The sequence below is a fragment of the Topomyia yanbarensis genome, chromosome 3 (genome assembly GCF_030247195.1).
Source record: "Topomyia yanbarensis strain Yona2022 chromosome 3, ASM3024719v1, whole genome shotgun sequence".
Lineage (NCBI taxonomy): Eukaryota > Metazoa > Arthropoda > Insecta > Diptera > Culicidae > Topomyia > Topomyia yanbarensis.
In genome coordinates this window covers 348213266-348228903 of record NC_080672.1, presented here as the reverse complement: position 1 = coordinate 348228903, position 15638 = coordinate 348213266, and the positions used below count along the sequence as shown (strand labels likewise).

The 15638-nt window shown below is 37.2% G+C and overlaps 1 protein-coding gene across 6 annotated transcripts in view; it reads left to right on the top strand.

The window, feature by feature from the left end:
• Positions 1-15638, top strand: part of LOC131693144 (hyccin) — a 96096-nt gene that overhangs the window by 15236 nt on the left and 65222 nt on the right. For all 6 annotated transcript variants that reach the window (XR_009306161.1, XM_058980725.1, XM_058980727.1 and 3 more), the window contains 3 exons: positions 14300-14675; positions 14760-15020; positions 15086-15629. Coding sequence is in view for 5 of the 6 variants with exons in the window: in XM_058980725.1 (XP_058836708.1) it covers positions 14526-14675; positions 14760-15020; positions 15086-15629 (955 nt within the window). In the remaining variant the exon portion in view is untranslated. The remainder of the gene's footprint in view (positions 1-14299; positions 14676-14759; positions 15021-15085; positions 15630-15638) is intronic.

The following is a 15638-nucleotide window of genomic DNA, read 5'->3' as shown; positions in this document are numbered from 1 at the left end:
GAAAAACTACTGGGCAACCAAATGCGAATGGAGCACTTATCGAAAGCTCCGCTAAACAAGTCCCAGTTTGCATCTTTACGGAAACAGCCCTACATACCTTAGTGATACTCACTGAGAAAACCGTCGATTACAAGGAAATAGCAATTTGCGCTGGATTCTTGGAATGCGCAAGAGTTGAGAGATCTCCTCGTGTGGAGACACGAGAGCAACTATAACAGCCAATAGAGGCTATCCCCAGGAAAGTGTGCTGGTCACTAGTGGTGAACGATCTTCTCAATGATCTGACGGAAATACATTTCGAGGTTGTTGGATATGCAGATGACATTGCACAGTGGGACGAGCCCGGACTTAAGTCCATATATGAAGGTTATGCGATATTCTCTCTAGTATTTTTCTCGTATCAGATGAGCCATCAGAGACATTTTCGCAAGATTTTAGGTGATTTGAATGCAAAATGAATTTTTGACAGCTTTTTGAAGGGCATAACTCAAGTGTTTTTTGCATTATTTGACCGTAGGAACTACATACGGTTATTCTCGTTTTTCAAAGAAACGGTTGATTTTATGAATTGCATTACTTCACCAAAATTATACGTGTGATAAAAGTGATAAAAATCGTAAAAACGCCAAAAATAAGTCACTAGTTGGTTTAGTTAGTGTTTAACTGTTTGTCATGAATTTTTATTGAATTCGAACTTCTAAAGCGATAACAACAACGACGCCCGTGAATGCCCGCGATCACACTATGCTCATTCGAAAGCTTTTCATTTTCTCTTTAAAATGAGCCTATTCTTTTTTTGCGAAAACTTGTGATAAGCAGTCAAAATTTGAAAAAAACTGTGAATGGAGACGCATTGTTATTACTGATATTTAATTTGAATATTCACTTTATGACTAGAATAATGACACTAATTTATGCACAACTTTCAAATAGCATTTAGAGCATGATATACAAGGGTTTGACTAGTGATCAAGAGTAAGGAGCCGAATGGGAAGTATGGTTTTTAAGTGGTAAAGGAATTAAGAATGTTTAAAATTCAGTAAATATTTTCAACCATCTGAAATGTGTCATAAAGTGTTTCATGAACTATTTTTGCTAACTTACGCAATAAATGTAAAATTGATTGAAAACAGTTGAGTTCTAGTCATTTGGTGAGACTATTTTTTCCGAGTTTGCATAGCGCTGATATAGCTTAAGGGTATGCGATATTATCCTAATAAAATAAGACCATTTTTAAATGAACCATATACGCGAAAAAAGGATTTTGGGTTTTTAATTTAAGGTATGAAATAAACAATCTAAGCAACTTAAAACACACCTGCGAAAACAAAATCGTTAACCATCATGTTGATTAGTGAATGTAAATCAATATTCCACTAAGACGCTCAAAATGTTTGTTTTGAAAATGAAAAAAAATGTAGTTTTCATACCAAGTAACGCACTAATGAATTAAACGTTCCAAAATTAGTCGATCACATCTTATTTGATCCTTAAAAATAATATAGTCATTTCTAAAGCCACATAATGAGAATCAATTCGTTTCAATACGCAAAATAAATTACAAAATTATAATTGAAAGAAATCTTTATAAAAGACAAAATATTTACTTATGCGCCACTCTAATAAGTAGTAAAGTTAATTTCTATTTTCTATAACCAACATAGGAATTCAGCGCACAAAAAAGGCTTTAAAATTTTTTTGAACCTTTATAACAAAATAATTATTTTTGAGCCACCCTAATGTATAACGAATTTTTTTTTGCAAATGTTAATATCAAAAACGGCTTAGCACACGAAAATTAATATACACAAATTTTAAGAACGATATAGAAAAAAAAATTTGAGACACCCTAATGAATAGTAAATGAATGAATTTTTGAAATGTTTTAAAATCGAAAACGATTTCAGCGTACCAAAATAACATAGAAACGTCCTATATGAACCGATACGGAAAAGTTTGGACTTTAGTCCACCTTTTGTTCTAAGTCGTGCCACTGCGCATTGTCCTAATTGTGAGGGGAAAACATGAATCTCTACTAAGCGATCGGATTCAATTAGCCCTGAATTTCACCCTGACCTGGTGTTCCAGAGAGGGACTCAACGTGAACCCTTCAACTCAGAATTCATTGACTCAAATGGCACATTCCCCGTATATAAAAATAACAGCACAAAAACAGCGTAAACCTCTCCATCACACTGGATAATAAATTTTAGTATGTCTCTGAGCTTCAGTCGTCCAAACCCGGTGTCGGCTATGTAAGGACGACAGAAAACCTAAAATCCCAATTGGCAGTTGCATATCAGATGATGTCATATGATAACTATTTGGTTCCGTAGTCTGATTCACAAAGATCAAATGAAACTGACTCAGCGCGCGGAATAGTCCCATGTGATTTGTGAGTTTGCAGTGGCTGGTTAAAACCCTGCTCAGCATGCCGTAGTGGAGTTTTGCAAAATATAGGAGATTTTTCGAAATCGCTGGGCATGGTTGTTCTAGATACGTTGGCGTTGTTTGGCGACACGTTTGTCGATTTCTTCAATAATTACGATGCTCGGACGAAGCCCAGGATTTTTCCACTTATCCAATTTGTCGAAATTGGTAGGGCAGTTGAATTGGTTCAATGCTATCTTGACCTTGCGTGATTCGTTTCCTATCGCAAATCTCAATCTGCTTGGATGTCTGATGCTTTTTCATGGTTTGATTACATGGGATACGAATCAATGTGGGATTCCGAACTACTTTGCTACCGATTCATTGATATGATGCATTGGGATATTGATAAAGCTATGCCAGTACAAACTTCAACCTATTAATCACTTTCAATTCAAATTTCCGCCATTTTTAGCAACGCAGTGAAGAATTAGAAATATTTGAGTATACCTTTTTCGAAGACAGACGTTAGTATGGATTTATATCCATCCTCAGCACGGGGCCCGCAAAATCCCGGGCCCGTGGCTCAGTGAGCCCATGCGTAAAGACGGTACTGCATCTTGTTCAGTCACGGTCTTGGCAGGCTAATTCCACTAATTCTTCGTCGGACCAATAATGTCACTGGTGACAGCTCCCTTCATCTTCAGTTTCCGCTTCATTGTCGTCCAATACGTCCTCTACTGGATGGAACTGTGGACAATTTTGTGAATTCAGCTTGCTGTTATGGGCAGATCTGCCCATAACGTAACTGGACCATCATATTTGCTAATTTTCTTGCCACCGGCACGGTTCCCTTGCCAAATCATTTTTTTGTTATTTCGATATTCATTCGCGCAAACAAACTGTAATTAGTTAAAAACCGCGTGCAATAGTCTTGTAAAATTTAAGCCCCAGGATTTATTTGAAATTGGTATAACTTTCATTGTCGATCAAAACACATCGCTCGAGTTTTATCAGCACTTGGCCGCACAGCTCACGGTCCCGGGCTCCGGCCGTTTTGTTTGGGGCCACTGCTAGGTTGTTTTCTTTTTCGGTGAGATATGTATCCTTCTCGGAGAAGGATTCGCCGCTCCGCTCAGCGTACAATTTTTTCACAATGATGACATAGATCTTTAACGAATAAACCAAAGATAAATTGCCCTAAATGATTTGCTTGTGTGAAACCTATAGGCATTTCAACTAAGATTGAGCCTGAGGTACCAACCCTTGAAAGGCTGCAGTAAGATATTGGATTTTATTCAACTGGCCAACGACTGAGAAACAACACTTCTCAAAAGGCTGACCATTAATTAAAGGGACCTTCTCCTGGATTCGGCGGAAATTCAAAGCAATCGTTGAGATTTTTTGTGGGAAAATTAAAAGACATACAAACTTCTGCTTTTGATCTTTTATTCGTTATTTATCAATGATTAGAAAATGATCTTTTTTTTCTTCGAAAATTCAATATGGCGCCTTCAAAATGGCATTTTATCTGTTTTTCATCTAACGGCTTCTTCTATTGATCTAATTTCCAAAACATGTTTGGAAGTATATACTTTGTACTGGAATGAAAAAATAATTATATTTTTTAAACGAGATTACAGTCAAAAAGAACGAATTTAACTTTTTTCTTTAACGTCTATAAAATTGTTTTTTTCATCTAAATTTATTGAAATTAGGTAGTAGTTATAGGCAATTTTATCTATTTTAATAAATTATTTCAATTTCTCATTTCGTGCCGGATATGGATTTCAGGCGTGAATGTCGAACTTGGTCCTTTTTTTATTAAACAATATATTTGCTATAAACATAACATAACTATAGTGCATTTCATTCATTGTATTTTTCCTGGTACATAATATACTATCTTTTCTTATTATAGTAACATTTTATTAATTTTCATGATAAAACGCCCATGTCGAATTCATTTTCTCAGTAACGATAACGGTGCAGTCATGGATGGATACGAGATGTTCTAGTTCTAGTTCTATATTATTCTTATATTAATTTCGTTTTATCTGGTGCTACACTACAAGATCATTATAAAACCTTCCGTATATTGAGTTTTTCCTGAAAAATTTCACATAGCACTTTTATTTTTACATTTCTTACAAAAGAAATGTATAGGATTCGCTCAAACTTTGAAAACTTTTTCCGAGGCCCGGAGGGCCGAGTCTCATATACCAATCGACTCAGCTCGACAAATTGAGACAATGTCTGTATGTGTCTGTATGTGTGTGTGTGTGTGTGTATGTGTGTATGTGTGTATGTATGTATGTACAAAATGTCATGTAATTATCTCAGCAATGGCTGAACCGATCTTAATGAAATTAGTTTCAAATGAAAGGCCTAACGTTGCCATTTGACACTATTATTTTTGATTTTCGATATGTTGTTTACTTTCGGAGATATGGGCGATTCTGTCAAAACACAGCAGGTTTTTTGCAAATAACTTTCGAACAATGCCACATCGTCTCATAAACTGCACATAAATAGAAAGCGTGTAAAAATACCTAACAAGCTATAGATTGTCTAAATCCGTGCACGAGCGGCAGAGATATTAAACATTTTGTATTTTTAGTCCTCGCTTACTAATTTCCACTAATTAAAAATACGATTGTTTCATACAGAGTATTGCTTTACTGGTGTTTTAGGGGCAAAACTAAACCGATTTTGAATATCGGGGTATGAAAACACATCTACGTGATTCAAGGAATTCGATGTTGAGAACATTTTGTGAATTACCTTTATAATAAATTAACTATTTCTCAAAAATCAATATATAAGTTCACTTCAAAGACAAAATAATGCGTTGATAAAGAAACAGTGAGTTCTAGTATTTATTCCTTGGATTAGGCATTGCGTTCAATCATGAGGTAAATGTTGGATGGTATATCAATACACAGATCAACAAGTAATTCACCTAGTAGTGAGATAAAAGATTTCTAATATAATTATACTCGTGGCGTCACCGAAAGCAACTGTATGTTTGAAGCCCAAAAATCTAGCGAAAATTTAGCTATTTTGCAAGATTTAGGTTATACTGGTTATGGCGCAAAAATTACTACTTACATTATTTATGATAAGAATGTAAGAATCATTATATCATAACAATATACCTATAAAAATAATGTCACTGCATTAACCATCATTTGCCATTCCTCACACGCTCCCCCTCCTCATCTCTCTCACTCTATCTCTCTCTATCTCTCTCTTTCTTTCTTTCTCTCTCTGTCTCTCTTCTATCGCATCTATCTAGCTATTTCTGTATCCATTTCTAAGTTGTGTGATAAGATCTTCTGCCAAATTGAAATATTTATTAATTGTAATTGCGAAGGTTTGAGAAAACAAAACTATTTTTTGTCTGCTGCTACATCAACTCAATTTTAATTCAATTGTATTCAAAGCCTTTATCTACACTATAATTAAGGAAATTCATGGCTATATCAGAAAAATATTTGGCTTAACTGGGTAATATGAAAGTTTGACGATGAAAATTTTCAAAAGAGACATTCCACGTGCGATATTTAAACTATTCGTATCTCTATTGAATTTTGAATGAAACATATGCTCAAAGACTGAAAGCTGAAGCCAGCAGGATTGGAATTGCCATCACCGTTTCGAAGACAAAATACATGAGAGGAAGAGGTTCTAGGGACGACAATATGAACCTCCCACCCGAGTTCGGATTGACGGTGACGAAATCGAGATGGTCGACGAATTCATGTATTTGGGCTCACTGGTAACCAACGACAATGATAACAGCAGAGAAATTCAGCGACGGATCTTAGCGGGAAATCGTGCCTACTTTGGACTCCAGAGGACGCTCCCGTCGAACAAAATTCGCCGCCGCACGAAGTTGATTATCTATAAGACGCTGATTAGATCGGTGGTCCTCTACGGCCACGAGACCTGGACTATGCTCGCGGAGGACCAACGCGCCCATGGAGTTTTCGAACGAAAGATGTTGCTGTACATTCGTTGTATTGGTACGAACTTTCATGAAAAATAACGGATCAAAGACCAAAAATATCCACAAATTAGATCCAGGAAAAGAAGTCTCCCAAAGTACCCACTCTCGATGGGGGATGCAACTACAATGTGTCTTCTAACTTATCGTCGTCCATATTTGGATATACTGAGTAGTTTGAACCATTTCTTTTCCACAGTATTGGTGTACAGCACTTATTTATCCATATTTCCTGCACGAGAATTCCGAACGAAACAATATGAAAGCTATAAGGATGAATGGAAAGAGACTGCATTGCAATCAACTGAATGCACGGCTTTTATGCTATCGACATAGCCTAGACATTCCACACTATTCACTTCAATGCAAATAAAAACTTTGAATAATCTACCTGTCTCATTCACGAATCGCATTCTCCCTGTAGTTCTCTGTTTAAGGGGCTTGAAAGCACATGTGACCTTGTCTCATTTTACTATATTCAATTACGCGTTAAAATACTGGACCAGTAAATTCTATTCTGTACATAAATCTTTTTTTTCTGGAATATGTGGCCAAAAAGTAAACTTCGAATTCGTCAAGTAAAAAAGCATGAAAACAAAAAGAATAAAACCAAAAAAAGATGGAAGCCATAGAAGGTCCATTGCACATTTATTAACCTTTACTCAAAAGATAGGATTTTCAAAAACATTTCAAAACTTTCTGATGCAATGGCTCTCAAATTCATACAATCCGGTTTATTCATTTTCTTTATTCAAAAATATTTTTGGCTTCAAATATATGACCATTTCATTTTAATTAATTATTTCATTCTGAATCTTTTTATTCGTTTTGTTCATCTGCGTTCATTTTACTTATTTTATTCGTTTCATTCTTTGGATTCACTCTGATCAGTTTATTCTTTTTGTGCATTTTACTCATATCATTCATTGTTTTCATTGTATGCATTTTATTAATTTATTGTTTCTTCATTTTAATAATTTGACTACTTTTTCAGCTTTAATCATTTCATCCAAATAATTTATATGATTCAGTTTATTTCTTTATATTAATTTATAACCTTTTACCATTGTTCAATTTTTCATATTAATCAATGCATTTAATTCTGCTCATTTTCTTCTTTTTATTCATTTTATCACTTCAGCTCATTTTGTTTATTTAATTCATTTGTTTTATTTATGCATTTCATTTATTTTTTACTTTATTCATTTTGTTCATCCATTCTTTTTATTCATTTGATCCATTTCATTAATTTGATTCATTGTATTCACTGGATGAATTAAATCAATTTGATTAATTCAATTCATTTATTCATTTAATTCATTTGATTATTTTGATTCATGTGATTCGTTTGATTCATATGATTCATTTGATTAATTTGATTCATTTGAATCATTTGATTCATTTGATTCATTTGATTCATTTGATTCATTTGATTCATTTGATTCATTTGAATAATTTGATTTATTTGATTCATTTGATGCATTTGATTCATTTGATTCATTTGAATCATTTGATTCATTTGATTCATATGATTCATTTGATTCATTTGATTCATTTGATTCATTTGATTCATTTGATTCATTTGATTCATTTGATTCATTTGATTCATTTGATTCATTTGATTCATTTGATTCATTTGATTCATTTGATTCATTTGATTCATTTGATTCATTTGATTCATTTGATTTATTTGATTCATTTGATTCATTTGATTCATTTTATTCATATCTTTAATTTTATGCATTTCATGTTCAGTCATACGTTTTATTTCATTCAATTTGTTAGTATTGAGTTCTACAAGATGACGACACGAATGAACTAATGATGAATGAATTTCATGTTTGACAATTCTCGGTGGTTTGTTTACTTTGTCAATTGCGTGAGTGCGAATGCAACGGGTGCTCATCTGTTACATTCAAGCTCACGTAACTCCCATGTAAACAAACCACCGAGAATTGTCAAATGAAGTTCATTCGGCTCGTTTTGTGGGGTTAGGTTGGTTGATGTAAAACCTAATGAGTCAATTTATTCTATTAATCTTATAACTATTTCTAAATGTAATCTTAATTTTTATGAAATAACCCAATCTAATTTGACTCGTGTATATTATAATTTTGATTTCCATTATTTTTTTTACTAATTTTAAGAATTTAAAAACATTGTTTCATTTTTTGCTTTACTTTTTTATTTCGGTCGTTTTGTTGATTTCTATAATTTATTCTGTTTATTCGAGATTTTATTCGCGCAAGACTAGAAACTGTTTTCATCCCACCTCTAGTTGGGTGCCTACTTCTCGTGAGTTCTGCAAACTAATCCAATAGTGAAATGTGTAAGAAATGTCTCATCTCACTGCTAGGTGGATTAAATCGGTTTTTCTTCTCAAATAAATCCTATATAATATGACATCCGCCATTAAATGATCACTCTTCTGTTGATAATACTTTTTATCTCGATATATATAAAAGGGCCCGAAAAATTATGATCAGGTTTCAGGGTCCCACATAGCAAAGAATTGCGCTGTAATGAAGCAATTGGGCATTTTCTTTCACATTTTTTCTTCTAACGGGTGTTAATAAAATATTACATATACTTTTTTGTTTCATTAGTATACTACTCATGATCGCATGTTTGTCCCATTTTCTATGGGATTTTCTATCTTTATGGGACAGACTTGCGATCATAGGCAGTATAGGAATTATTTGGTATTATCCAGAGCGAATAAAGGCGCTATAACCTAGGCTTATTAGCCAGGGCAAGGTGTAAATACCTCTGTCCCATCCCAAAGGGCCAAAGGAGTGACATTAACCTTCTTAGCAAAGTCACTTCCAACGATTTATTATACATATCCCCATCAAACTGAAACGGTCGGTACGGTTGTCCTCGTTTCTTCCTCCTTTAAGATTCAAAACAATTCGTTAATTAAATTATTCATTAAATGAATAATTTTATTGCCGTCTATTTTTGAAACATCTTCAAACCCAACTCTGCACAGTAGGCCTGGCCGTTTTAATATTTGCGACATATAAAAATATGCTTCAAATATCAATATTGACAAGAAAAACACTACAGAATAACTGCAGTGTTTTCCAGGATGCTTTTCAATACTGGCTGTGTAAGGGTTAGAATAGAATAGAATAGAATAGAATAGAATTATTTCAATTTCTCATTTCGGTTAACTGTGAGGCCCTGCAATTGGTGAAGTAGGACGATGTTTCGCGCACAGAGGCCGACGAAACCCGCCATTTTGAAGCCACCATTATGAATTTTCGAAAAAAAAATTTATTATCGATAAATAACGAATAACCGAACAAAACCAGAAGGTCGTATGTCTTTTTATTTTTTCGCAAAAAATTCTCAAATATTGCTTGATTTTCTACCGAATCCAGGAGAAGGTCTCCTTTAGATGGTTATCGCATTACTCCTCGATAGTAATGCATCGAGTAGACCGAGAGGGGTTATGAATTTTTCATGTTTTGTTTTTTCATACTCTGCACCTGTCCATACCAACGATTAACCATTAGCCTGGGCACGCTGATGTGGTCAACTGGCGGCTTGACGAGGATTGACTTTTACTGTGGGCCGTTTTGCAAACATTGTTCCACAGTTGTCTTAGTTGTATTTTTGTTTTTTATTTAGATTATAGAGGCTTTGACTCTAAGGTCATTCGCCTCTTCGGGTTAGAAAGATCTCTTAACAAAAATCTCTAACCTTATGTGCGGGGTTGGGATTCGTACCCAGGTGAGCTGCCTACAAGGCAATCGATTTACCAGCTACACTATGCCCGTCCTCTGATTTTGTTGTACTTCTAAAGGGTGTCCCACATCAAATTACAAAAATGCTGTAAAAAATTACTTAGTGGATCTAATCTTTTCAAACTTTCAGATAACATATAACCCATTAGTAAGCTTTCGGTAACTTCGTTCAACTTCAATACCTTAATCGTACGCGCGCACCTTACGCTTAACTCCACTTGTTAGGTTCTGTACAACAACTGGCTTCTTCGGCACGGAAACCCACTTTTTCTTCATGTCTTCCTCAGATTTGATATCCTGGGGATGCTTCCGTAGTGCGTTGAGTACGAAAGTGACCCCGTTGGTTTCGTATCACTCCAGAACAACATTTGAAGAGTGGCACAAAGTTAGATCCGGCCAGAAGATCGTAGGACCCTCGTGTTGCTTGAACAGAGAAAGCAGACGATTCTGTAGACACTCTTCGAGGTAGATCTCCCCGTTTACAGTTCCGGTAGTCATGAACGGCGCACTCCGTTTGCCACATGAGCAGATCGGATGCCAAATCTTGCATTTATTGGCGACCTTTGAAAGTTTCTGCTTCCTTACTTCCTCCGGAACATCAAACTTGTGCTGGGCGGTAAAAAAACAGCCCCGGAAGTCCGCCTTGACGTAAGTCTCATCGTCCATGATGAGACAATGAGGTGTGCAGTTTCCGAGCCTGCGACTTTCCCATTGTATTTTGCCGTTCGTCAAGATTTTGAGCTTATTGCACTTTGTACATATGCAGTCCCTCCCGATCCTTGGCTCTCTGAACGATAGACTTGGACAAATTCAACTTTTTGGTCACATCCCTGACCGGAGTATTAGGATTCCGCTTAAACGCTCCCACTACACTCTTGTGTAGTGGAAGCGTTAAAGCTTAGATCTGCCCATAACGTCGTCACTGGCCATCACAGGACTGTTGATGCTGATTTCCTTGACACAGGAACAGTTCCCTTGCCAAATCATTTTTTTTGTTATTTCGATATTCATTCGAGAAAACATACTGTAATCTGTTAGAAACCGCGAGCAGTAGTCTTGGCATAATTTTCATTGTGATCCTGATCACTAACTCATCCTGACCGCATTTCTTCTTCCATTCGATGCTCAGAGTTTGGTTGTAACTTGATTGCACGATTCCGAGTTGTTTTGCGATGCCCCGATGTTGAAAAGTTGAAGATTTCTCAGGTGTTGCCGCAAAATCAATTCGCGACGTTGCTTTTCGGGCTTTCCGAAAAATGACAGCGATAAATATACTGTGTAAACAATAAATTACCTCCACCCAAATTTTCAAGAGAAAATACCCAATGGGTTATTTTCTACAGCGTTTTTCCGTGCGGTAATTTGATGTGGGACACCCTTATTTAATTTGCTTTTCCACTACTCATGTATACCATAATAATACCAGTCAATTTATACGCTCCTATTCTTTTTACTTTATTCGACATATTACATTTTTTCCTTTTATAACCATATCTTAAATTAAATTTATACTAACACTCACTAACACAATCAATTGTATATTCTCTCATATACACTCACAATTTCCCTCATTCCAAATGTACAAACGCTCGTGGCTTTCGCGGTAACACAAAACGCGAACATGCAATTGCTACCATCATTGCTAATTTACAAACGCTATCTCAAGCATTAACCCATCATGAATCGGTGACGTCCGGAAATCTCTACCCCCGATCCTCCTAACGCAGATTCACGCCTTCAGTTGGACTAATAGAAATGACGCTCATATTCACTATACTACAGGTTCCACGGCGACATGACCGAGAACTTTAGTGATTTTGGGAAACTGATTCTCTTTTACCATCTGTACCATACACTAAAAATTAAGCATCAGATTCACGGTCCGTGCGCGATCATTCAAAAATATACACCACATGATTATAAGATCGAAATTATACATGGTAGCAGACGCGAATAACATTTTAGCATACAAACGCTTGAGCTTCGTCCACGCACAACTATGGTCCTAATCTCGCAAACATGAAAACACCCCGGTGATTAAGTGAATGTTTTAGCACTAATAAACTTGTAAACGCGGTCTCAAGCGGGAACCTACAAAAGCCCATGTTTGCGCGATAATGAATCGGTTGCGTCCGGAAATCACTACCTTCGGTCCTAGAGGACTAGGTCCATGCGTTCAGTTGGACCAATTAAAATGACGCTCATATCCACTAGACAACATGTTCCATGGCGACATGACCAAGAACTCCAGTGATTCTCCATTTTATTTACTCTCTTCTAGCATTTGAACCATACACTAAAAATTAAGTATAAAATTCACGGTCCGCGCACGATCATTAAAGAGCAAACGAATATGCCAACAGCCACACAGTTTAAAAAAATAATTTATGCACGCGAAATTACATACATGGTAGCACACACGACAAAAACGTTAACACACAAACGCTCGAGCTCTTCGCACACTTACGCCCGCGATTTCGCAAACCTGATCACACCCCAACGAGCGTTTTAGCACTTATAAATTCACAAACGAAGTCTAAGCAGTGAACCTACAAACGCCCGTGTTCGCGAGATCTTGAATCGGTTACGTCCGGAAGTCCCTATCCTCGACCCTAGCGCTATAGGTCCAATGCCTTCAGGTGGACCAAACAAAAAATAACACTCATTTAGTGGATACTAAACAACACGTTCCATGGCGACATGACCGGGAACCCTAGTGATAACTCACGGGAAAACTCACTTTCTTCTAGCATCTGAACCGTACACTGAAAATTAAGTATAAGAGTCACTGTCCGTGCAATCATCTAAAAACACGCGAATATGCGAAAGGACACGCGGTTATAAAATATAATTTATACACGCGAAGTTACATACACGTTAGTACACACGACATACACGCGATCGAACACGTTGACATATAAACGCTCGAGTCTTTCGCGATGATACACGCGATCGCGAATTTCCTGCGCCCGCACATATCTGAGCACATATTGGCCTTAAGGAGTTACACCACCGTAGCGCACAAAAAATGACATACTTCGGGAATTTTTTTTGACGCAATAAAGAGATGTAAAATATGTTTAAAGGCTGATAGTTTATGACTATGTTTTCATGGTGCACTAAAATGGCAATTAATTCATTTGGTTTGTTTACATTACATCAAATATCAATTAAAGGAGGGGGATATCATAGAAAAAGAATTCCTAAGGTTATTAACTCCAATTTGTCTCCGGCTTATACTGCCCGTAATCGCAAGTCAGTTCCATCTTCTAAGAGATTCCTTATCTACATGGGACTGACTTGCGATTAGAGGCAGTATAGTGCAACCATCCCCGGGGCGTCATGATTAAGCAGAAAAAAAAAGCAAATTCATACATTTATATTAAAACGTGCTCATCATGTTCTAGAAATCTCCATTATGCGTGATTCAGCTAGTGATACGGAGTTCTTTGGGGATAACTTCGTGCGAAGTCAGCTCCGATTACGAGTTAATTTTCGTAATCATATTACCGCAGAAAGTATCATTTATTTATCTTTACCACTTTAGCATCATTATCAGCCTCAATCAACCGAAGCAACAGGGCATTTTGTTGCCTTAAGCAATATATGCATTAGGGGAGTAGGGGCTCAGGTTTGTAAGCTGTTTGCTGCTAATTACCTACAACTATTATCTGGTGTTGCCGAGCTTAGGACACTTTTTTTCTGCTGAGATGGAAATACACAATCTCTGGAAGAACTCATGACTTGACATACGTTGTGACAGTGAAAATATTTATAAATTGTAAAAATTTACGCCAAGCTCTTGATTTGTTCCTCTAGTTTCCCCTACATTGCGTGGCGACAGAGCTAACGTCTCGCAAACCATTCCACTTGCCGGTTGGTTCGAGATAGTAGGTACAAAATAAAATTGACTCATTCGATCGCATGTGCGGAAAGCGATTATCGTAAAACTAAGAGCGTTAAATAGCATTTTATATTGCATAGGGCAATCGTAGTTTGCGTTTGCAAGCGTGTTCATACTGGACAGGCAAAAATTGATTGACTCATAGGTTGTATGGTTTAATCGACATCCCCTACACCGCATTCAACGCTCGTGAGCGCCCTTCTATTTCAGGTGTTACATTCGTATACTTTTAAAATTTACCCATACGTTCTTTCTCGTTCGCAGGACCTTTGAACAAAAATGTAAATAGCATCAACATTCAAAAACAACTGGAACCAAGCAAGAAGATGATGTCATTCCACACTGACATATAAGTAAAACTTGTTTCTATGCTGCACCATCTATTTTTATCGAATCCATCCAATAGTGGAATCCAGGTTTATTGAGATTGTGCAGTAAAATCCCTATGGTCCGCATGTAGTTTGTTGTTAGTGGTGGTTGATTCCGGAGAATGGCCGAGGCGATTATTTCCGACTGGATTTCCGACTACGAATCACTGCAGGATTCCGAGCTGCGAACGTTTGTCGCACAGCATGAAAATGACTTCGAAATATCCAAAGCTCTGTACACGGTCCTGAACGAGCGTGCCAAGTATAAAGATGTAAGTGTTAATCTTCAGCCCGAGCGGCGGTAGCTTCTAGGATTACATCATACATTAATGCAATTATGTTTCCTTCACTTCCAGCTCATTTATCCGATCTGCAATCAGCTGTGCAATATCTATCGATCGAACGAGATTGAGCTGCGACGGTTTGCGTTGCAGTTTGTACCGATACTTATATACCTGTATTTGAACTCGGTAGCCCAGGGCGATAAGAGGGGCAGTCGGCCGATCGAAACTTTGTTGATTTGCATTTACAACATCGAGGTCAGTTCTAACGATGGTAGTCCGAAAGCGGTTTCCTTCCGGATGCCGGTGCTGGCGCATGCATCCATCTATCACGAGGTACGAGTAGAGGCGTTTCTCCTTGTGAGAGTATTATTAAATTATGACTTTTTGTTTGTTTCTAGGAGAAAAGTCTCCATCCCATCGACCTGCGGCGTTGGGAGGAAAACAGCAATAAGGAGGTCAGTTGGGGTCCGCTTCCATCGATAGAATCGATTAATGCGCAGAACCGCCTAAAGGTGATGACGGCCCTTCTTTTCACCTACAACCAGCAGCTCAACCAGATTCGCAAACCTGCCCTCTATCATCTTTGCAAGACTACTTCGCAGCTAGTGAACCAAGGTTTCTCGAAACAGGGCCACGTGCATCGCCCATCATACGGAACAGATCCAACGTCGCCACAGCAGGGAAGTGCAACAACTTCCCCTTCCCAGCTACAGAATCCGGCCTCGCTGTCCACTGCAAGTAGACCTCTTCCGAGAATAACAGTTAGTTCTCAGTTCTTGGTCGAGCTCGCACACGCCAACTATTTTGCCATGTTCAACGAATTTGCGTCAGCCGCCATCGAGGCCGTGAACGATCTGCACAATCGAGCTTGCTACGAGATGCTGCCCGAGGTGATATTGGTTACGAACGCAATACGGAATTCTTTGCAGGCTAATCCTTCCGGTAAGTTTC